The sequence below is a fragment of the Zosterops lateralis genome (genome assembly GCF_965231275.1).
Source record: "Zosterops lateralis genome assembly, chromosome: 1".
NCBI lineage: Eukaryota > Metazoa > Chordata > Aves > Passeriformes > Zosteropidae > Zosterops > Zosterops lateralis.
The window spans coordinates 147,275,925-147,299,054 of NC_139762.1; the positions used below are offsets into that span (position 1 = coordinate 147,275,925).

Consider the following 23,130-nt stretch of genomic DNA (forward strand, 5'->3'; position numbering starts at 1 on the left):
ACAGTGGTTTTCAATTGCTGTGACAGATACTATGTGCTTGGCCCACAACTGGTTGAATATGAATATGTTACATCCTTTTGAAAGGATTTTGCTGAACAACAGGGAGAAATGCCACCAGTTTGCCTCATCCTGGCAAACATCCTGGCTGTGCTGTGGGTCAGGCAGAGTCATCTGTGGGGAAGGCAGATGGCAGGTGACATTTTCCCTGAAAATCCTGGAAAGGGGAGAAAACCGTAGGCAGGAGTATGTGGTGAGCAAAGGGAACATCCTCCTTGGGCATAGCAGGAGCCCTTTAACAGAGCAGAAGGTGGAACATGCAGCAAGGTTGTTGTGGTTTTAAAGCAAAATGAGTGAGAGGCTCCAAGTCAGAAATACAATTCAATAAGAAGAAAGGTAAAAAGGTAAAGTAAAATAAAATAAATGCAATAACACAAAGGACCACTGACAGAATCAGAATACAACCTGAGCAGGATGGTGGAAGCAGTCCAGGTGAGGTGCTCTTCCTGAAGCAGTGATCCCACAGAAAGGTCTGGTAGCTCTGGTCCTCTGGGAATCCAGTGGGTAAGGGCTGCTTGTACTGTCCCAAATCCCAGCTTAATATCCAGGTGGGAATGCTTGGCTCCTCCCCCTGGGCGGAGCATCTCACAATGGGATGATGAGTTGTGAAGTGGGTCCTTGATGGCCCATTAAACAGAGATAACTCCTGGAGAGAGTTACCTGTGAGTCATGGGCAAGGCATTGATGGGCCATTAACAGAAGACAGCCCAAAGGAAGGGGCCTGGGAAGAACACTGCCCCACCTGGTTCCAACAGCTCATGAAGATGGTGATAAAATAAATAATTTGTGTACATCCTACACTGCAACCCAGGACACAGGGGGACCCTTGGAAGGCAGTCAGGAAAACTACTCAGAGAGGATCTGAGTATGTAGCCCTATTTTAATAAATTTCTACACAGAAATAGAGACTGGAGAACAAGCTCACCGATCTTTTATTTGCAACCACTGTGTTGCCCAAGGACTTATGGTTCTGGTGGAGTCCCCAGCAGGGGCTTCCGTGGCCTCTTGGGATTTTCTTCCCTCCTTATGACTGGTCTCTTCTGTGAACTCTTTCATCTCAGCCTTGTAGTCTGCCAAGGTAGCTGGAACAATATGTCCCAGGGAAAGATGTGGTGGTGCTTAAATTCAATTCCAGTTGGGTTTTCACTGCTCCAGTTTGGTTTTATAATTTGTGTTTTATAATTTTGTAATTATTACTATTGTTTAAGATGGCCTCTCCTTCCCTCTCCTTCTCTCCTTCTCCCCTTCTCTCCTTCTCCCCTTCCCCCAGACTTTCCCGCCAAAACCTTGGTTGTCCTGGTAACCCTATCCCATAATAGTTGTTTACCACGTTTCTGTTAAGTGTCAATCTTTAAGTTATATAACTTCCCCACCCCCTCATCATGTATTCCTCCTCCCCAAGTTACTTCTTATTGGTTTAAAAGTTGTGCATCCCCTCATTATACGATGGCAAAAGGTTGTAATTGGTCCCACGCAATCCCACCCCTGTAACCCACTCAATAAAGAGCCGTGCCATTTCGAGGCCAGCGTCTCTCTCCGGAGCGCTGCCTTGGGACCACGCATCCCTTGGTTGCACACCCTGAGAGTCCCGCCTTTCTATTCTGCGCATTATCCGCACCGTGGTCGAGTTTGCCCACGCCTCTGGCAAAGTGGCCCCTGGATGTAGTGGCGGCAGGGCTGGCCGGAACTGCACCCATTGGAAAGCCGAACCACTGCAGAAAGACAAAGATGTGTAGGAGCAAAGTAGTTGGGCATCTTTTTGGAAATTGTTCAGACATGCTTCCAGATTTAAGTTCTATCTAATACAGTTATTTCTCACTCTAAGAATTATTTCAAGGAACATTACTAACGAAAACTTATTATTTTAAAATATACCTTGCATTGCTTAATAAAATTTTACCTGTTAGACTTTCTCTACTAAAAAGTTTAGAAAAAACTAGGGATTTTAATGTCCTCAATTAGTCTTCTAAGGTGAGAAACAAAAGAGAATTGATTTGAGCCTCTGCACTAAGAAAAAAACCCATTAGCTGCTACCTGATTTTTCATATTCTGAGGTCATCTTGTTTTCCCAGCACATTATGTTTACTGGTACATTTGAACACAACAGGTCAAAAATGGACTGATCTGTAGATGTGAAACAGATTAAGAGGTATATGAAAAGATGTCAGCTTAACATTTATATCTTTGGCCTAGATGCTACTTAACATTTTACAACTTTAATATCTCTTGCACATGTATTTTAACTTTTACCTCATTGAAAAGTGATTTTAATTCAACACTTAAAGATTATTTAAAAACTGTTTTAAGTGTTAAGTGCTTAAAAATCTTCCAAGGTTCAACATGTGAAATTTCATTTATACTAGAAATCAGTTGAGATGAAGGTACCACTTAAAATACAGGGTAAAAAACATATTTTGTAAAGCAGTTACCAGTTAACTGTGTGGGTTTAGAACAGATAAAGAGGTTCTTTAACAAGCTTTGAACCTTGTGAGTTAAACCAGCACCAGCAAAAACACTACATGGCAGTCAATGGCCCGTATGACGATAGGAATTAAAATGCCAAAATCTATTTTGCCCTTTTCTCCCCTCCCTCCCTCCCTCCCTCCCTCCCTCCTAACTTTGCAGAAACATTTTTCTCAACCTCTGGGACCTCAGACCAAGGCTATCTAACCAAAATAAAAGTCAATTTTTATATTGTTCAATAATTTGTAATATCAAACATCCCATCAAGAGACAAAGATTGCTGGCTTTGTTTGTTTCTTACTGGAAGTTCACTATCTGGTAGCTCATGAACTACCAAGCTCACTGAACATTAGTCACTAGTACTTTGCAGGCACTCTTAGAGATCCATCTTTGTTTTCTCTTTTCCTTTTATATGCTATTTTGGATAATCAGTGACTATAAGAATTTATTGCAGGTGAGCATACTTAAAGAGCAAAACAAACAAACAAGAAACACCCTAAACTCATGCATTTTGAAATAAACTTAAGCTAATGGAGCAAAGAATTACTATTCCAGCAAGCAGAGGTTATACAGAAATGCAACGAGCAAGTACCTTTATACATGTAATTCACAGATGACAGACATAATACTTACATACAAAGATCAAGGTTGTTTTCAACTATACATTACCATTCCTGGAAAATCAATCTATGTTGTTTTTAGCACAGGTTAGGAACTGGAGTAATGATCAAGTGATTTGCCAAGGACATTGTTAGACAGACTTGGAAAATAGGAAACAGTGATTTCTTTCCAAAGGGAACACATAGTTTATAGTCACAGCTGGTATTGCTATGTAGAAGAGTTCAGCCTTATAATCCATGGTGTAAGAGATCAAACATATTTTAATACAAAGCCTCCTATTACCAGAGTAACAGGAATTATCTTAGACTTCAGTCAGGTCTGGGATGTACTCTGAGGTTGCAGTAGGACATAGCATGCAACCCAAAAGATATGAAAGGATTCACAGTTTGTTAATACGTTTTCCTACACCTCAATGTACTTCTCCCCTCAAAAAAAACCCCAATGTTGAAAAGACTTTGCAGCTTTAAACACATGATCAAATGCCCTCAAAAGTCAGAGATCTTTAAGTATAGAGATGTCAGCTAAACACATATTTAAGTATCCTGTTGAATTTCACACACATACAAATTTGATATGACTGATTGAACCCACATTCCAGTTACTGGAATATGCTTAAAGCCAAGGCTGTTGGTACAACATATCCAATGTACAACACCCCAGTATTTTGCCAAGGAGTAGTTCTGTGAAGGGTTGTGTGTCTATAAAAAGGATTTAGGAAAGAGTAGAGATGATGATAAGGGTTTTCTCCTTTTCTAGCATCCAGCTTTACTAGAAAAACACTTTTTAATTTTACTATAATTAGAGCTACTTAAGGTCATGTTTCCTCCTCTATTTTCAGCTGAGAAATTTGTCCAGGCAGCTTCCATACTACACGCTTGTTCCCCTCAGTTCTGGCATTCAGAGGCTCTGGGGGCAGCTCAGGTCCCAGCAGATGTTGGATGTGCTGTGCTCCTCCTGCAACCTGCGATGTCCTGGGATGCTGCATTGATGGCTTCAGCATGTTCAGAGCATCCAAGAGTCACTGAGTATGCCACAGCCAGTCTGTCTCTCACTGCACCCATCTTCTCAAATGCCAGGCTAATTCCAGGAGACTTCTCTGGAAATTAACAGAATCAGATGAATAACGTTACTGGTTCTTCCTCTTGATTCAACCAGCCTTTGAGACTCCAGAGTTTTGAATAAGTGGCCAGGCCAGAAAGAACAAACTAATTTAATAATATTCAATCTGTTTTGCTGTCCCAGCCAGAGACCATCTATGCTTGCAAAAAAATTATACTGTGTGACATTAAATACTCATTTTTCCTAGAAAGGTCTGGAGCACTGAAATTCCTTTTGGTTTGAAAGGAACTTCTTGGGACTGTTTTACACTTATAAATGTATTAATTTGTGCAGCTTGGGTAATCAGGAAAATGCCAAGTTTAAAACACAAGCAGGACCCAGTGTAAAACTAATATTTCTCCCTCAATAAATTTATTTGTAAATGGGTTGACAATGTTCCAACTAGATAGAAAGAACAAAAAATAATTCACAGTGGAAAGTCATGATCTAGAGATGATGAAGTGTAAGACCAAGATGAAAGGCAGGAAGAGATTAAACACCTTTCAAAGGGAAATACTGCATTTTACATTGCAAATAGAGGGCATCAAAGAAAACACAGATGAATCAGATAATAGCAGGAGCTTTTTCATTCAAATGCTAAAAACATTTGGAAGAAGAGATTCTGCATACACTGACACTTGCAGTGAAGTGTTGCAAAAATGGCTTCTTCTGTTCTTTCAGCCTTTAAAATATGCCCATTGAAAAGGAGAAAAAAAATAAACAGAAAAAATGACATTGCCTAAAATGGGCTTGTGAGGATTCAGTGAGAGGCTCTTCAGCTGGAAGTGAGGGGTGAAGCAGCAAAGAAAATGTTTGATGAAGAAACAGAAGTTCCAAGAAGAGGCCTTCGGGAAAGGGGAAGAAACTGCCAGTGAAGTGGTTCTCAGTGCCACTGAGAACAGGGGACATTTGCAAAGGCAAGAATAAGATTATCTAACAAGGATTTTCCACTAAAAGTGTCAGGTGTGATGGAAGATGCAGAAACTGCATTTCTATCAGGCCCACATCTCCTCAAGGCTGGTTGGTTCCTTTCAGAAAAGTGGCATAGAGAGGACTTACAAAAGTGCATATATGTCAAAACATACACCCACCATTTGCATCTTCTGCTTTCTCCTGATTAGCAGGTCTATTGATGCATCTGTGAGGGTCCCCTCCAAAGAGAACACTTGGCAGACCATCACTTCTATTTATTGCACCTGTTGGGCCCAGATTTTTACCCAATGATTTTATTAGTTGAAATAAGTCTGTGAAGACAAAGATTATTGAAAGTAGGAAATCACACAAATGACACAATCACATCATCAGGTCAGAAATATGTGTCACTCCTGGGAAGAGTGTGTTTTTCACACACAGAGTATTCCCAGCAGTTGCATTAAACAGATACCTGGACTTAGGGAGCTGCTGAAATGCTTTGCTGAATAGAGCTGTGCAGTATCAAGACATTATTTTCAAGCCTATGAGCAAGTAAGGAATCTTATTGGAGTCCAGAGAAACAGTCAGCACCATTAAAAATCAAGTCATGGCTAATTGAGCAATTAGGTATTCAGACCAGTGCCTTAAAATGATTATTTCAACACATGCAAAGTCCTCATGCTTTGGACTGAAGCTCTGTTAAGCAAGAGAGAGTTGGAAACACAGAAACATAGAATCACAGAATGGTTTGGATTGGAAGGGAGCTTTAGAGATCATCCCCCTATAATGAGCAGGGACAGAGCTTGTTAGAAGAAAGCACAGCAAGACAGAAAGTTTCTTAGCTCTGGACAACAGCAACTGGTAACACAGATCTGCAGAGAAACCCTCTACAGACACCCTCATTTCTTCTTCTCATGAAAAAGAGGTTCATGTTGTTAACACCTGACAGCCCCTCAGCAGAGCCCCCCGTCACCACTTTTGGGAGCAGCCCCAGGATGAAGTGCCTGGGATGGGCTGAGGTGAGAGTGCCTAAGTGATAAAAATGTACTTTTGGGTGGCAATGCACTGTTTAACAGACTCAGCTGCCTCATAGCACAACAGGGCAAGCCTGCACCAATATGGGTAACCAGATCAGCTTGAAGCATTAGTAAAGGTGATCTGAAACAATCAGGCTTCTTTGTGACTTAAGCAGATAAGGGCTGTGAAGGATCATCTCACCTAATTTGATCTGTCTCAAATGAAGATATCTTTAGTCCCCACTAGATCTTCTCAGTCACTATCACTAATTACCACTTCTTTTTTTGTGGCATTCTGTGTTGCTTCCTAACCCATTTCCAAGTAAAAGGAGCCACGTAAGTGGAACTCTAGCTTTCCCTTTATTGAAATAAACTGTTCCTTCTCCTCCTGGAGCAGGTTAGAGGGAAGCAATTCTGCAGGCACTGAGGAAATAATAACCCTTGCCAGGAGAAGAGACAACTTCTTCAGCCAGCTCAGCGCAGCTGAGAGTGTGTGTCCAAACCCAGGAATATCGCATGATCTGCCTCTGCCACACCAAGAAATTTAACATTTGGCTGGAAGTGGTGGCTTGTTAACCCACTCTAGGAAGTCCCACAAGACTATATCCTTAGGCAAAAACTAATACTAAATTATGTGGGGATGGACTGAGTGGCTGCTGAGGATTCATTATTTTTGTGCAAGCTTTATTTGCTAGTGCACATTTAATTATGAGAGTAGAAAATACAGTCCTCTCTATGGCACCCATATTATGAAACTAGAATTAAGCATGGGTACCCAGGGCATAAATGTAGGCATGTGCTTACATAAATCTAAATCTGTAAGATAAATACAAATATTAAATGAGCCTCTCTTTCAGGAATCAGTTGCAACAGCTTTTCTTATTCAGAAGAGATGTGCTTGCAGATTAAACAAAAAAACCAAAACAACCCCAAAATAAAATTAAAAAAACCCAACCAACTAAAAAAATATTTTGGAAAGGAGTGGGTGGATTATTTAAATACCAGCGAGGAAGGCGAGCTTGTTAGGATAAGAATGATGTTGACACAAAAGGGATAAGAAGGATAAGGAGATATAATCTGACCATGAACTTAAGACTTGCCGTTTTTTATCATTACAGTTCTGGATTTAGCTTTCACTTAGAGCAGAGAGGCCAATAGTTTAACCTTAACCTCGTTGCAGTTCTTACTAGAGGTTTCCTAGGCCAGCTGCCTTCAGCATCCAGTTGGGATGCAGTGATCTCAAAAACTCAAAACTGAAAATATTTGTACACTCTTTTGAGGAAAATTCAGAAATGCAACCTCTAAGACTGTGGAGTTTGGGATACTTCTTCGCCAGATAATGCTTATGATATAAACAAAGTTCAAAAAGCCCCAGTCCTTCTGAGAATTACACAGGGCATACTTGATGCTGAAATTTTGGGTGGGATTTTCCATGAACCTCTAAATCTTTAAATGTTGTAAGAGTAGTGCAGCCTAGTAACTTCAAATCCTTTTCAAGCCCTTGTGGTATGTGCTGTATTATCTTACAAATGACAAGCCTTGAAGTATTTACCCTCATGAATACCCAACTGCCTTTACAAATTCCAGGGCAGAGAGGGAAGAGCTGAGGCTCTCAGTCCTTCTCTGCCAGTCACTCTGTGTAGCAAATCCAGCATCCCCAATGGACCCCAGTCACTCTGTGTAGCAAATCCAGCATCTCCAATGGACCCCAGTCACTCTGTGTAGCAAATCCAGCATCCCCAATGGACCCCAGTCACTCTGTGTAGCAAATCCAGCATCTCCAATGGACCCCAGTCACTCTGTGTAGCAAATCCAGCATCCCCAATGGACCCCAGTCACTCTGTGTAGCACAAGCCCATGTGAGATAGCACAGCTCAGAGGTGTTCTCCCCTTTAGTTATACAGCAGGAAAGAAACATTCAGTGTTAGCCCTACTACAGGCAAAAGCAAAGAGACTATTTCTCCTATTGCCCTCCCTCATAAACCTGCTCAAGATTGCTGACACTTCTACTTCACATGCACAATGAAATGCTGTTGAAAGGAAAGCAATTGCCTGTGTGGAAACAGAACCTGAGGAACCTGAGGGGTTCTACAAAGGCCACAAAATGAAGGAAATGTAAAACTTTTTCTATAACTACAGCACAAAGATAAAAATGAGCACACCAAAACTTCTCCAGTGAGGAAGACAGTATTCTTGGAATTTGTGTTCATGACATTATTTAATGCACAGCTGGAGGGTTCTGAGACAGACTGATGATGAGAGCCTGACTCGATCAGATCAGAAAAGGACAAAACCCACAAAGGACAGCAAATAGGGAGAAGGAGTATGGAGGGAAGAAAGATGAAGTAATGGGCAGATTGGTAGGCAATACCACAAATTTGGAAAAGACATGTGGACAGCATCAGATAATGGCAAAGGGGAGTGAGATGTAATGAGATTGACCCATGCAAAAGCTCAGGAAACTATCTAAACTTTTTTCTTCCTTAACTGACTGAACTTCAAGGATAAAGTTTAAAATGGAAATTTCAGGTTACAACCGGAAGAACAGCTCATGATTTTGACCACAGGAGGGCTCCAAGGCTTCAGGAATGCATATGGAAACCTTTTGAGAAAGGTCAGAATTAGATGATGAGGCACAGCAGGTGAAAGCCATGGAGGTGCACTCTTTAGTTCAATGTGGACGTCTACAAGCCCAGCTGAGCATGCTGCATACAATGGCTTTTTTCTTAAACAAAGAAGAGAAACAAAAAGAACTATTTTTTATGCAAACTTCTTTTTTCTCTACTGCCTGAAAAGGATCATCATAAAAATGTCAATTGTTAGATCCTCAAACAGCAGTGTTTCTTCTGGTGTTACCAGTAAGGAGAATCTTAGAATTACTTTTTTAAATTTTTTTTTTCAAACAAATTTGGGGATTCAATGTTCATCACATGGGAAAAGACTGTTCACATCTGCCCCAGCTGCAGCCCACACAGGTTAGATACAGCCCAGGAGAAGATAACACATCATCTGTGACCTGCTTCCTGCTGTCTTTTTCTCTAGACTCTGCAGAGCGTACAGTAATTGTACCACAATCCCGAGCCCAGCAAGAGGCCTGTGGCCATGGGGAGGCAGGGACAACTGTTAATGTGGCACTACAATAGAGGAGGAAGAGGAGGATGTAGTTCCTGTCAACCGCACCCAAAACACATCCCAAAGCCAAACAGAAACATGGAAACAACTACATGTACAAATAACAACATGCATCCAGCAGAGAGCAGATGAAAACTACAGCCATCAGCAATGGCCTAGATGTTTTGTTAGGTGAAAATGGGCCAATGAGCAGAGGTGATCTGTCACAGTCAGTGCTGAGCTAGAACCTGAACTCTGGCTCATCTGGATTGGGCTGAATTTTGTAGTCTCAGAAAAGAAAATACTGACATGAATAGCTAATTTCCTCTATTGTTAGTAATGGTCTAGTCTGTCATGGCCTGTGTGGAGAACTTCTGGTTGATCCATCAGAGCCTTGGCATTCTACCCTCAGTGACATTAAATGCCTTCAAAGACACATACCTGCATAAAGGCCACCAGATTAAATACTCTGAAGAGGGTTTTTATCTGCAAAACTGGCCCTGGGTTTTAACTGGAAAGGAAAAGAAAAAGGGGATATATCAGGAACTTCCACATCCTCTTTTCTTCAGAAGTGTGTAAGACCTGACAGAGCTAAGAGCTGGTAGGCTAACACTGAAGCTATTTGCAGATGATTAACAGATCAAAGCTGAAATAGAACAGGGAGGTCAGCAGAAAAAAAAAAATGCTGTGGAAAGAGATAAGAGAAGTTTCCCACTTCAGGAGACAGAAGAGGTTGAACAGGTTGAAGGTCCAGGGGATGCTGCCAGAAGGGGACTGGGGCTGGAGATTTATTTGGTGGGTGTACAAACTTCCTGTTCCTTCTTCATCCAGCCACTTCTGATATATCAGTCTACCACATAGAAAAGGTGAAATAATTCCCTACTTGCTGCACTCAGCCAGGAAAAAGAAAACTGAGGGAAACATCCCCTGAAAAGGATTTAATCCTTTTCTGTTGACCGTTTATGATGTCAAATAATCCCACCTCTTTTCTAGTAAATTCCAGTTTTAGGGTCAATCAGTTACAGCTGTGCTAATCCAGAGTTACTAACTTCTTTGCCTGCTGATCTCTCCATGGTGAAACCTGCAGATGAGACCTGAGTGACCTCCATCTGCCTTTCTCTACCATGTTTAGAAAACAACAGATAAGGTAATGCAGCAAGGCAAAGCTCCACAACAACTGCGCACATACCATGGATGCTGTAAGGGCAAGGATTTTCCTTTGTGAGGTCAGCTCTGAGTAAGTTACATCCCAAACTTTTGACTTGTAAAGGGAAAGAAAGCTGTGGGTTTTTTTACCACAGCTGACTGCAGCAATGCTGCTTTTTATGTCAACATACATTTTAGTAAATGTTAGTTTGTACTCTGTGGTGACAGGCTGTTTGCAGTAACCTTGGGAATACTGCTCTTATCTTGTATTTACACAACAAGTGCAAAGAAACGAGATTAGATATTTTTCCACAATGTTTAAAAAACCCATTTTTTCTCTTCTCTTGAACAAGGGCTGAACTTTAAACATTTCAAACACATTTCCCTCATTTGGAAGACATACAGTTAACGTGGTATTAATCATTTACTGACAGGTCTATCCTACTCAGGTTATACTTATATTTTCATGACTATACTGTGTCTCTTAGGTCAAGTGCAACAGTGGTCTGAAACTGCAGTAGGGGAAATTGAAACTAGTCAAAAACCAACGTGGACTAGGACCACAGATAGGATGGACAGACAAGTACTGTGGCATCCCTCTGGGATATAGAAGGACTCTGGTAAGGAACCAGGTCTACCAAAAGCATTTTGATGCATGGGATTGATAAAAAACCAATTCAGCATTATTTATTGCCCCCAAAGGAAGGGAGTTTTGCTTCTCTTACCCTGTATGCAAATTTTATTTCAGCCACATGATTCTGAAGTTCTTGCTTTTCAAAACTTACCTTGTGCTCTCCCATCAGTGATAGCACTACCAGAAATTATTTCAAAATGTCACATATTAAGCCCCGGACAGGAACATTTGACCACCTTTACAGGCCATACTATATGCATGCCCTTAAACAGACTATCCAACCTCTCCATACCACAGTTTCATCCATGCCTGTGGTAACAGCAGCCTCCCAGATGTGTTGTGAAATTTCATTTGTCTCTCTGTGCCAAACCAGCAGAATAAATCTGGCTGCTGTACGTGCCAAATTCATTGGAAGAGCACTGACTGGAGCAGAGAGGAAGTGGCAGCTCTGCAACACCCACACCCTTCCCTGCCCTGGGAAAGCCCAGTTGTATCCCTCTCTTACAAAGCAGAACAAGTGGATTTGCCCCTCTGTCAGTAGGGGCTTGCCAGTTTTTAAAAGAAAAGGTATAAAGGCAGAATTTTCTCAATCGCACTGCAAGCGGTATCTCCTCTGTTGCCTGCAGAAAGGAGCTAAGGTAATCTGCACAGAAGTGTAATACAAATTTAAAGGTAATTAAAGATGTTTGATGTGGATGTGAGACTGAAGGGAAGGATTGCTGGAACATCTGTTCCTGCTACTACAATTTTTTTTTCTTTCAGATCAGGTCCTGCACTGTGCCCTCACTGTCCAAGATGGACACTGCCTAAGTTCCTGCTCTCTCCTGTCACTAGCAACACCTTCAGAGGGAACTTCCTTCAGCTTTCCTGAAAAGGTTTTTGCTTCCTGGCTGTGTGCAGGAATTAGAGAGCTATTTCACCTGTTGTACCTGACAGACTGATGTATAGGACGAAACGAAATGCAAAGGAAACAGGGACTTCATAAACCTGCCAAGTGGGTGTATTTTCATTTGTGAAGTCTTAAAATCTTCACACATTTAGCTGACCAACTGTTTGCATATAAAGCACTAAGAAGCAAGGGATCATGGCAGGACTGCTTTGGAGCAACCTCCAGGGACACTGCAAGATTGGCCTAATCACACATGGGAACTAAATCCCTGCCCTGTGATCTCTGGAAAAACCTTCACAAGATGGCATAGACCTGACAATTAAATCTTTTCATTTTCTTGTTCATCTGGAGATGAAATTGTTTCATGGCACAATGCAAGCTGGTCATGCTGTTACCAAAACAGAACCACTGTTCAAAAAAAGGGAAGAACTGTTGAATATTGTACCTAACCCCAAAAAGAGGCTAAAGGTTGGACATGGAGAAGAGGGAAACAGCAAGTAGAAAGTCTCTATCTAATCAAGCTGTTAGCTGACCAGGACAGAACATAATCAAAAGTCATTTAGTACTCTGGTACTGTCAGAACAGGATGGGAACTTCTGCTGTAATTTCACCATCACAACCATTCTGTTGGTTAGGTTACTTGACCTGCTTTCAGTGCTTATCTATTAAGGATATATGACTGTGGAAAAGGGGTTAAAAAAAGTAACAGTTTCCTGTAGCAGGGTTATTCTAGTTGCATAACTACATATGAAGGATTTTTCCCAGAGCAAAAGGATTTTGCTAGGTGTGCAGGACACCACAGGTTTTGTTGTGGCAGTTGCTCAACTGAACTGCCTGTAACCCATTGAACATGCCTCAAGTTTGTATCACCAAGTGCAAACAGTAATTACCCAAATCCTCAAAAACAGTGTTTGCTCGACAGAAAAAAAAATCAGTGTCTGCTCTCCTCAATGGAACTCCTGCTGAAGCCAGAGAAATATCAAATATAACAGAAACAAGCGGTATTTCATCTTTTCAAAATGGTATAAACAGGATTGGAAGGCAGAATGGATCCTTCCCTCTGCCCTAAGCTAACATTCACCTTGAAGATTACCAAAGGCAAATTACAAGTTTCCTTTAAAATACCTGTTGTTCCTACAGAGCTCATGTTGCTCAGAGGGATTGACAAGCTTTGCCTTAGAGCTTTTGTGTTGATAAGGCATCTTTCAATGGGAAAAGCACCCCATGCCACCTGCAGAATATTTCTCAGCACAGTTATTTCTGCTAATGCAGTAAAATAAAATAGCAATACTATGCAAGAGCACGTAACCAAAGGCTCAAGAGAAGTAGGTAGAACAGAAGTAAATTACTAGTATTTACTGTCACAGTAAGAAACTCAGTCAAAAATATTATGCTTCCCTACACTCTTTAGTGAAACCAAGAGTTAAATTGTCTCTCCCAACCATTTTCAATCACTAATTACATTTCAGAAGCAAACTTCTCTGAACACAAGATTATTTTTCAGAGCTTAAATGTTCCTTTGGTATAATTTCATGCTATTTTGGGAGAAAATAAAAGAATTACATAATTCATTCAATTTGATTAAAAACCCAAACAAACAGACCAACAGATTAATGTCAAAGCAAAACAGCAGTGGTGGTCTTTAGTTTAGTTTATGAACTACCACATTAAATCATGACTAAAGTTCATGTTGAAGAAATTAGGTCTTAAGAGAAAGCTCTTTTAAATCCAAAGGAAATACCCTTTGTAGTACATGTAATAACATAAAGTTTATCATGGCAAGAAGCCCTGCTGAAACCTTACAGGAAAGTATTTCTGTGCTACCAGACAACCACAAGAGACAATTTTTAAGTTGCAAGAATAGGATGTTTCCCGTAGCTTTGCGCAGTTATTAGAATTTCCATCCTAACATTTTGGATGTATTATAAAGTATTCAAGTTTTGTGCTTTTCTAAATTAAACAGAATTTGGCACCTAGAATAATCGATTTTTGTCTGGTCACAAGAACTTTATTATCTATGTTAACATGATTAATTCAGTTTACTACTTTCTCTTAGATGGATGCTACAAGGATGCAAGCTGCTGTTGAGCTAGATTAATTTTACTTAGGAGACCCTGCCTGCTCGTCTGTGTACATGGCTGAGATGCTTTCCAGTCCCTCCCTCTTCCCTTCAGCAGTTGCCATCCTCAAGGAGAAAACAGACACAAAAAACTTTTGCAGAGAGAGGGAAATCTGTAAGCCCAAATGAAGGCTTTACAATAGTGTTGTTAGTAGGTTCAGCCTCAAAGGCATTCTAAACAATGATTTCTCTTTTACACCATCTAGATACACTAACACTAATGCTCCATAACATCTATCTTCTATAAAAACTGTACAAGCCAAATCAGGCCATTATCCAGAACAACAGTATCTATTCCACTACCTCAGGACTCTGCCCCCAGTGACCCTGGGAGGGGCTTGCCAGGATTATGAGACTGTTACTGCAGTGAAGTAGCAGAGACTTGACTCACCCAACCAAGTGGGTGATGATGGCTCTAAATCACATGCACTATATAGACTTCCCTGTACCACGAGTTATATGTGTGCAGTCAGACCTAGGGGTTTCCTCTGAGAACGAGGGCTGGCACTAAGCCTCAGACTCAGGGAACACGTCTCAGGCTCTGTCCACTAGAACAGGATGATAAAAATCAGATTTTCTCCTCCCAGCTAAAAACCCACTACTGCATGTTTAGCAGTGTCACCTCTTTCAACATCCGGCTTATTTCAGTTTTCCCCAAAGTCAAAGCAAAGGATCACGGAGCAGGAACCAGCCCAACTCAGCTGTGCTAAGCAGGGGTGTAACTCAGCCCTACCAATGATAACAGATGTTATCACCTTGAATTCTTTCCACAATTCTGGAGCAGGGCCAACCGGCCTCAGGCATGGGATACCCCCGCTGACTCATGACAGCAATTATCCTCCCCTCCCAGCTCTCCCCCCATAGCAAAACCTAACCAGTAATGACTGCTGTAGATGTCTGTTTTTTGGTCTCATTGCTGAGTACCAGGGCAGGGCAGCTGGCAGTCCTCTTACCAGCAAACCTAAGCTCTTGAGAAGGGCTCTATGCAGTAAGAGATCTGCCGGCACTCAGCTGCCCGAAAGCCCCTCTGAACATCCCTGTGAAAGGAAATCAAAACACATTAAAAAAACTGAATGTGTGGTTTATTATATTTAAGATGCTATTTGTCTATAGTGTTTAAATATGTCTGTCACACAGTTATCAGTAAATGAGTGTAATTTTACATGTTCAGTATTTTGATACACAGTACAGGACTACAAGTGTGGTAAAGGAGCATGAGAAATTAGTATTTCCTTGATGTACGCATCAAACCTTGCAGCACCACTTAAAAGCTCAGAGTAAGGACTCAAAAGGCAGTATTACAAGCACTACTAAATCAACCAAAAGACATACCTATATTAAACATTAGCGAAACAAAACAAATGACACAAAGGTTTAATGTTTAAGATTTGATACAGGATTAAAATACTAATATTTTTAATGTCCTGGCTTCAAATTAATAAATATAAAAACAATATAAAAATATACACCAGTTGATAAAAGGATGCACTGAGTAAGGTTAGAAAGCTAAATTTCACTTTCAAACGTATGCAGGTATGTCTTTAGGGAGAGGATTTCTGTGTAGCTGCGACTGGTCTTTCGGAAGAAGTCCAAGCTCGTGAGCTGTTCGATGTCACGGACACGTGCAGTGTGCATCTTAAGAAGATCTTCAACCCACTTTGATTCATCCTCTGAGCTCTGGGGGGGGAAAAAAGTTTTTATTACAAGTCTTGTAAAAAATCATTTCCAAAAGCAAATGCAGCTTGTCTACACATTTGTTGCAGATTCTTCAAAATCTCTGTGCCTTAATCAAGAATGAATAAAGTAAATGAGTTTCAAGAAAATAAATTTGACATTTAACATGCAAGGTGAATTGAGCAGTTCTATTTCAGTACTCATTTTAAGATGGGGTTAACACAAAGAAGATAGTAATGCAAAAAAGCTAGCCTCAAGTTGCAAGTGTTTCAGAAGAACAGTCACAGGTTTTTAGGAGATCCACTGGTCACTCCATGTTTTTTTATCTCACAGAAAGAACTCCATATTAATTACTTTTGAATTACTAAAGCCCAAACTCTGTTTGGCTTTGAATTCTAGACCTACACATTATTCTCAATTGACCATCACATCATCTAACACAGTAATATTTTAATTTTTCCATTTTATTTTCAAGGAAACTTTACAATTCATTACACAGTTGGGACAATGGTTTATGTAGGTACCTAAAAACTCTTGTGATTGAAACATATATATTATTCACTGTTAGAAAAAAGAATTTCACCAAGCACTTCCTGATACAAAGGAAATAATCAGGAAGGTTATGCTGCCAGAGTGATTGGGGTCAAGTTGTATTCTCTTAGGGGACAGCTTCTGCCTCATGCCTTGTGCCAGCACCAGCACATGTTGGAGTCATCCACAAACTAAGGTAACTCACAAACAAACCAGAAAACGAGACCTGCAAAACACTGCAGTGACTGGCTGTTTGTGTGCCCTAACCAGCACAGCAACATGTGCCACGAGCATTGCACCCAGGGCTGGGGACAGCACAGTGGGGAGCAGACGTGGGAAAAAGGACAAAGCAAACAGGACTTTTCCCCCTTTGGCCCCTCTGGCTGGTACCTCTACACCACTGCTAAGGATGAAAGGAACAGTGGGTTGTATCTCAGGTATTTAGACTTCATGTGTGTGACTTGGAAATTCTGCTGATAAAAATCTACTTCTAAATTCCTATTCTTGGAACTGAACCCTTTCCCGACTGTCTCAGCAATGTCCGCCTCCCAAATGATCCTCTCATGGATCAAGACTAAACTCCAGCAATGCCAGAGCCTGTCCAGTGCAGTAGCTGAGCCACAGAGCAGGAAGTGGGTCACCCAACAAAAGGCAGGAGGGTGAGTGTGCTCATTTGCACAGAGAGGACACAAAGTCCCAGACAGATCACAGCTGGCTGCTCTAAAACAAACGTCCATGACCCAGTCAGCACCTGTCTGGTTCAAAGCTCTCAGCCCCCAACTAGCTTTCCTTCCATACCACTAACAACCTGAGGATCAAAACCAGGTCTGGAACAAGAGAAGAAAGATGCAAATTAAGAGGGAAGACTCAGTGAGCCTGCTCACTCCCCTCTGCCCGCAGTGCCATGCTCCAGGGATGCCACCTGGCAGCATGAGACCAGGGGAATTGCTCAGCGTTCAGCCTGGCAATCAGGACTCTGCAAACAGACCTCAAATGGCTGTTAGTGCAAATGCAGCTACCGTAACATTTTTGCTTTCTTCAAGCCTTTCTTCTGAGTGAGAAATCTGCAGAGCTCAAAAGGAAGTTACAAGCAAGCTACAAAGCTGATTTTTTTTTTTTTTAATACAGGCAGTTTGCAAAAGATATGCAGCATGAATAATTCACAGGATGGGGAAGCTTGTTTAACCTAGTCCAGCATTTGCATGACTCCAGAAAAATCAATCAACTGATCTACATTTCATTTTTTTTCAGTCCACAACTGGCAGATGAAGCCTCAGGCCCAGCAGCAAGGATTTTAAATACAGTGATTGACTAACACAATATTATATTACTATGTAAAAATGAATGAATTGCATACATTTAAAATTACAGTTTTCTCCAGCTTTGGTGCTTTAGTTTCACCTCAAAAATAAGGAGACTTTTAGAAGGAAAAAGTACCAATTGAAAACATGGAGATAAATAGGAATAGGTGATCAATTAAGAGGTTAACCCAAAATCCAGTGGAAAAAATACCAGATATTCTGCACAAGAACCTCTCTGAATATCAGTTGGAAAGCTGAACATGATGCATGTGGACAGGTGGGTGAAGAAGTCACTTATGAAAAGAAATTTAAATGTTTTGCTGAAAGAGAAAACAGTGGCCTGGAGAAATTTTCTAGTGGTTTCTAGAGTTCCTTCAACTTTGGTTTTGAAAGGGTTTTTTGTAATGTTTTCACACTCGCTTCTTGTGCCAAGGTCATTAGTTGCTAGCAAAAACCCCAACAGTTGGGAACTCCTGTCAATGCAGAAAAAGACTGAAACAGCACAGTGGAGGATGCAGATGCAGGAGCTCCCAGGACAGCATGAAATGGGGCTATCCAAATTGACAGACAGAAGAGAAGATCCTCAGTGGAGCAGTTGTGAACAAATGTGAACCACCATTATAATACAGCTATGGAAAAAGCAAATTATAAGTGGTACCAGAGGAGTTGTGTCCAGTGGAAAGAAAACTATTTTCATTTTGAGATCTAAGCTGCAGTACTTAATCTCATGATTCAGGAAAAATAAAGATTGCACTGGATGAGATGCATAGGAAGTCTAGCAACCACTCATCCTCTCTTACAAGAGCAAAAAAGAGAGAAGTTATTTGCCTTGAGAATCACCATAAATCATCTCTAGGGTAAATCCCAGAGAAGTGCTATTTAAGACACAGAAAAATGTTGACACAAGAATAAATCGGCATAACCTCACCATGAATAAACACAGTTTAGAAAAGGAACAAATTCAGATGAGAAGAGTAGTGGTGTTCTTCAACAGCTGTGTGAAGAGAATGTGTGTACAGCTAGAGCAGAGCAGAGGGAAAGCTAATATTTCTTTAAATCTTAAAAGAAAACAGTGGAGAGGTTAAGGTAAAATTCCTGTATTATCCCATGCATTTCATCCATGAAAGATGGTGAGGTTTTACGCAATCACTTCTTTCAACAAATAAGATGGAACACCATGTGAAAAAGTAAGGTTGATGATGGATTTCAATGGCAAAAATTTACCTGTCTTTTCATTCAAGAACAACATTTAAATATTTTGGAGTGGTTCTTTGCTATATAAAAGGCATGGGTCAGTATCTGTATGTATTTACAAGTAGCATGACCTACAGAGAAAAGAAGCCTGGTTTGAAATGCAAGAAATCAAAGACTAAAAGAGACAGTTATTGTAAAGAGCTCATCAAAAAGATTTCAGCAGTTTAAGAGAACTATGACACACAATGTAAGGAGGAAAAAATAAATTACTTTGTCATAAAATTACATATGGGCAGAGTTACAAGGGCAGAGACACTAATAACTGCCAAAATAGTAATTTCCAGATCACTAACTGGATCTTGCTTCAGAGAAAAGCAGTCCAGGGAAAAGCCACAATGCAATATATGGAGGACTTTCTGAGACTTCTGACGGAAGACATCTCTGCCCAAAACAATTGAGATCCAAACAGGGGAAAGCCAGACCTGCTCAAGAGAGAGGGATACTGCTCCAAAAGCACGGGTTTTAAAAGTGGGCCCTGAAAGCAAGCAATGTTTGATGAATGAAAAAGAAACAGTGTTCAAGGTCAACTGTGCTCAGAGTTGGAATGACTATTTCTGCCTGTAGCTGGAATAGGACTCCTAAACTTCTTTTGCCAATACAAAATTTATAACATTAATGAGTTCATTCAGGAAACAGTCTCCTGGCAGCCTATAGTGAAGTGTCTGTGTGCAGGAATCCACACAGCTGTGTAATGGGAGAACAAGTTCAGGCGGAAGGACAAGTCTAAATACAGCTGCATGGGAGCTCTGCTGTCCTTGCAGAGTGCCAGAGCCCATGGGGGACCCAACACCCTCCTGCCACACAATCAGCTGCCAAAGGTGCACTTTCTGCAGTGCTGACCAGACCAAAGCCCTCACCAAGATTCTTATAGTAGAGGATCTTGCATCCTAATGGAAGATATAAAAGAAACCAGGAGGGTGTTTGGCCCTCTCTGTAATAAGAAGCCAAACTTCTTCCTTGAATCAAGGTGTTCTGGAAACAGCAAGAATTGGCATTCTACCCTTGGCAGGTTATAGCATATACTATTAATACTGCGTGGGTTGGATGTAGTCATGCTGACTGATGCACCCAGATTGCATTGTACCTGTAAATGGAAACTGACCTCCATAAAGACACCGGGCTGGCTGCCAGCATAATATGTCTATACATACAGCCTCCCCCCAATCTGCTCTGAAGTTACACTTACAAAATGTAGAATCCTACAGGCAAAAAACAATACTGCCATCCTACTCTATGTCAGTTCTTCCAGACAATTTTAGGTGTGGTAATAGTTTCATATTTTTGCTGCTATCGTGGAGGAGTGCTTTGGCTAATGAGCTAATGGCACTTAACTGAGGCACTACCCTCTGTTTCCAATTCAAGACATTAGTGAATGCTTGCTTCTAATAGTAATGGGTTTTCATATGTCCCAGGGACATGTTTACCACAGGACTGCAGAGGTGCAACCAAACTTACATTGCAGCTCTCCTCGTTGTCAGGCCGGTGGGGAAGGATGTATGAGAGAACGGAGAGTGGTCCGTCGCACTTGTCGGCTGGCTGAGTGAAATCTAAGCAGCTGGTGATGATGGCATAGTAATGCGTTGGAACAGGGATTGCACTGCCCTCCACAAACCTGGGGGAACAAAGCAAATATTTATCCACAAAGGATCAACTTGTTTGGAAGAACGCTGCACAAACAACATGGTATTTCCTCTTCTACGTGTGAGGACACACGCACATTGTGAGATGCGTCTGATTCCTGAACGCTATTGAAAGTGAGCATCACACTGTGCTACAGAAATACCTCATGCAGTGCTGAAAGGCTTCTTCAGTTCAGAGACATAAAGAGAATGCATTACTGAATTAACAAAAGACTTGAGCATGTAACTCAATAGCACAGCTCTCAAGTTCTGGAGAATTTTAGAGATAATAGACTATGTGGAACTGAATTCAACTTTGTCTCGAGGATGAAAACAATTTTAAAGTCAAGGTGAACAGTTAACTGCTGAACTGTCATTTCCTTTTTTTACCACTGTCCTACCTACATGGGCATTCAGTTCCAGTAATTTTAGAAAGGGCTAGAAAATTATGTCTCCTCCCAAAAAATTAAATAATGTGCAGGTAATTAATTGCTTAAGATAAAGTCATCATTAAGAGAAGCAACAGCAAACCAATTTAAAGACAAACTCTTACTGCTTTATTTTGTCGGGTGTGTCATGTAAACCATCATAGTCATAGTCAAAGATTGGTCCACTTATAACATTGACTCCATTTCGCTCAGTGGCATATCTCTTCACCAAAACCCTTTGGAAATAGTTCCATACCTCTGTGGGGGAAAAAAAGAAACCAAACTAAACCAACCAATCAACCAAAAGTAATAAATAAACCTAAAACAAACAGAAAAAACCCAAGCAAACAAAAACCCCATAACACACCAACGTTTTTCTTCAATAAAGCCTATTCAGACGTCTTTGTTCTCTGTTGATTTTCTTCCCCAACCAGTGATAAAGGAAATACCACTTATTAATAAATAAATGATACCACTCCCAGGGTGGCATTGCCATAGGCCTTGCACAGAAATTCTGCTGTTCCTTCACCAAGCTGTAGAAAGAGCTATTCACAGGTTTTTGATATCTCTTTAAACACTGCCTTTGTTATCTGCTTACAGGGACTTTGCTGGGGTGATGTGCTTTGGGGTTTTTTATTCATCTTAAAAAGGATACACTACTGTAAGTAAAAGATAAAACCAAACATTTTAAAAGAAAGAGAAATACAAAGGTCATATTCATTCAGTTAAATTCTCCTTCAATACAAAATGTTTGGCTTTTAAACTTAGGTATCATCAAGGATGACCAAAGTCATGTCATTACAGCAACCTTTGGGAAGAATATGATACACTTTCTCCCACTATGTCCTCAACAAGTTAGGATTCTCACAGAGATTGGAAACATGCTGGAATCTCCAGTGAAACCATTCTTTTAGTTCTTCTTTTCCATTTTATTTTCACTAACAGAAGTGTGGGTAAACAAAACTTCTCAGACTTGTAAGAGTTTAAGACTTGTCTTGCCAGCTCAGACCATTTAAGTCCATGGCTCCCAGGAGCTGGTGGCAATTACAGCCTTAGAAAGCCCCCTGGTACACCTTGTTCTAGGACTGCTCAGTGTCACATGCAGTCCCAGCTGGTCTAACCAGCTATGGTTTAACAAGAACCTCAGTCAAATCACTTGGCAATACCACTTCTCCAGCTGCTCACTCCTCCAGTGCATATGCCTTAACAACAAAAACAGTCCTAAAAGGAAAGATTCCCTCTTGCCCCATTGCCTAGAGTTTTATATCTAAATCAGATCCCAGCTGCACTTCCCACTGCAACCACATACAGAGCAATGCCAGGGCAGTGAGGGGCCAGCCTGGGGTTATCATTTTTGGAGCTCCAGCAAAGCAGGAGCTGCTTCAGCCAGTCTCACTATGGAAAAGGTGGACACAGAATGATTGCCAGTGGGGATGAGACAGTGAGAACACAAAGCAGAGGAGGGGGCCTCTGCAGCCAGCACTACCACCAAAGCCAGCACTGCATACCACTGCACCTCCTATTAAACCTGTTATGGAAAAAGATCCACATAATGAACTCTCAGCAGTGCAACCTGCCACACATGGAGTGGTTTGTAATTCCCCAGGAACAACATTAGTACCAGAATTTTTTGGTAAGGAATCCTTCATCCATATGTGATGCAGAAGGCCAGTAGACAAAATGAGCTGCTAGAGGTGGGTTGTTCTCCTGTGATTAGCATTTCAGCCAAATACTCAGATTAACATTAAGAGTATTTTTATGTAGTGATTCAGGAGTGGGAAATCCCCAGTAATTTTTCACTCTTTAATCAGTCATGTGCTTCTGCTCAAATTTCCAGCAAACATCACCACTTGGTTCTACACAGAGGTTTTTCAGTTAAAAACACTCTTTTCTGGTTAAAAAGAAAAAAGCTCCCATAGACTTTGATGTTTATCCAAACCTCTCTGGCCTAAAATCTGAACTGAAAATCTCACAACAGGCTCTTGAGATTCTTCCAAGGCTTGTCAATCCCTGCCAAGCCAAAAATGCCATCAGAAAAGCCTGATGGTTTTCCTACCTCTTGGCAAGACTAGAGAGAAAAGGGATGTGCAGACAAAAGAAATGTTAGTAATATAACCCTACAGCACTGAAAGTTTCAGACAGGTTTAAATCATCCCTCATTTTCCATACATTTGTTTTCTCTTCTTTTTTTCTTTATAGGTAATAAATATGTTCAATCTCTCTCTAAGGGTATGGAGAGTCAAGTAAAATAAAATCA

The 23,130-nt window shown here is 40.9% G+C and overlaps 1 protein-coding gene across 1 annotated transcript in view; it reads right to left on the minus strand.

Annotated features, from left to right (window-relative positions):
* Positions 1-15,140: 15,140 nt before the first annotated feature.
* ENPP2 (ectonucleotide pyrophosphatase/phosphodiesterase 2) overlaps positions 15,141-23,130 on the minus strand; it is a 56,456-nt gene continuing 48,466 nt past the window's right edge. Inside the window, 3 exon segments of the mRNA XM_083860613.1 lie at positions 15,141-15,743; positions 20,282-20,438; positions 20,999-21,131. Coding sequence (XP_083716739.1) covers positions 15,573-15,743; positions 20,282-20,438; positions 20,999-21,131 — 461 coding nt within the window. The 3' untranslated portion in view covers positions 15,141-15,572.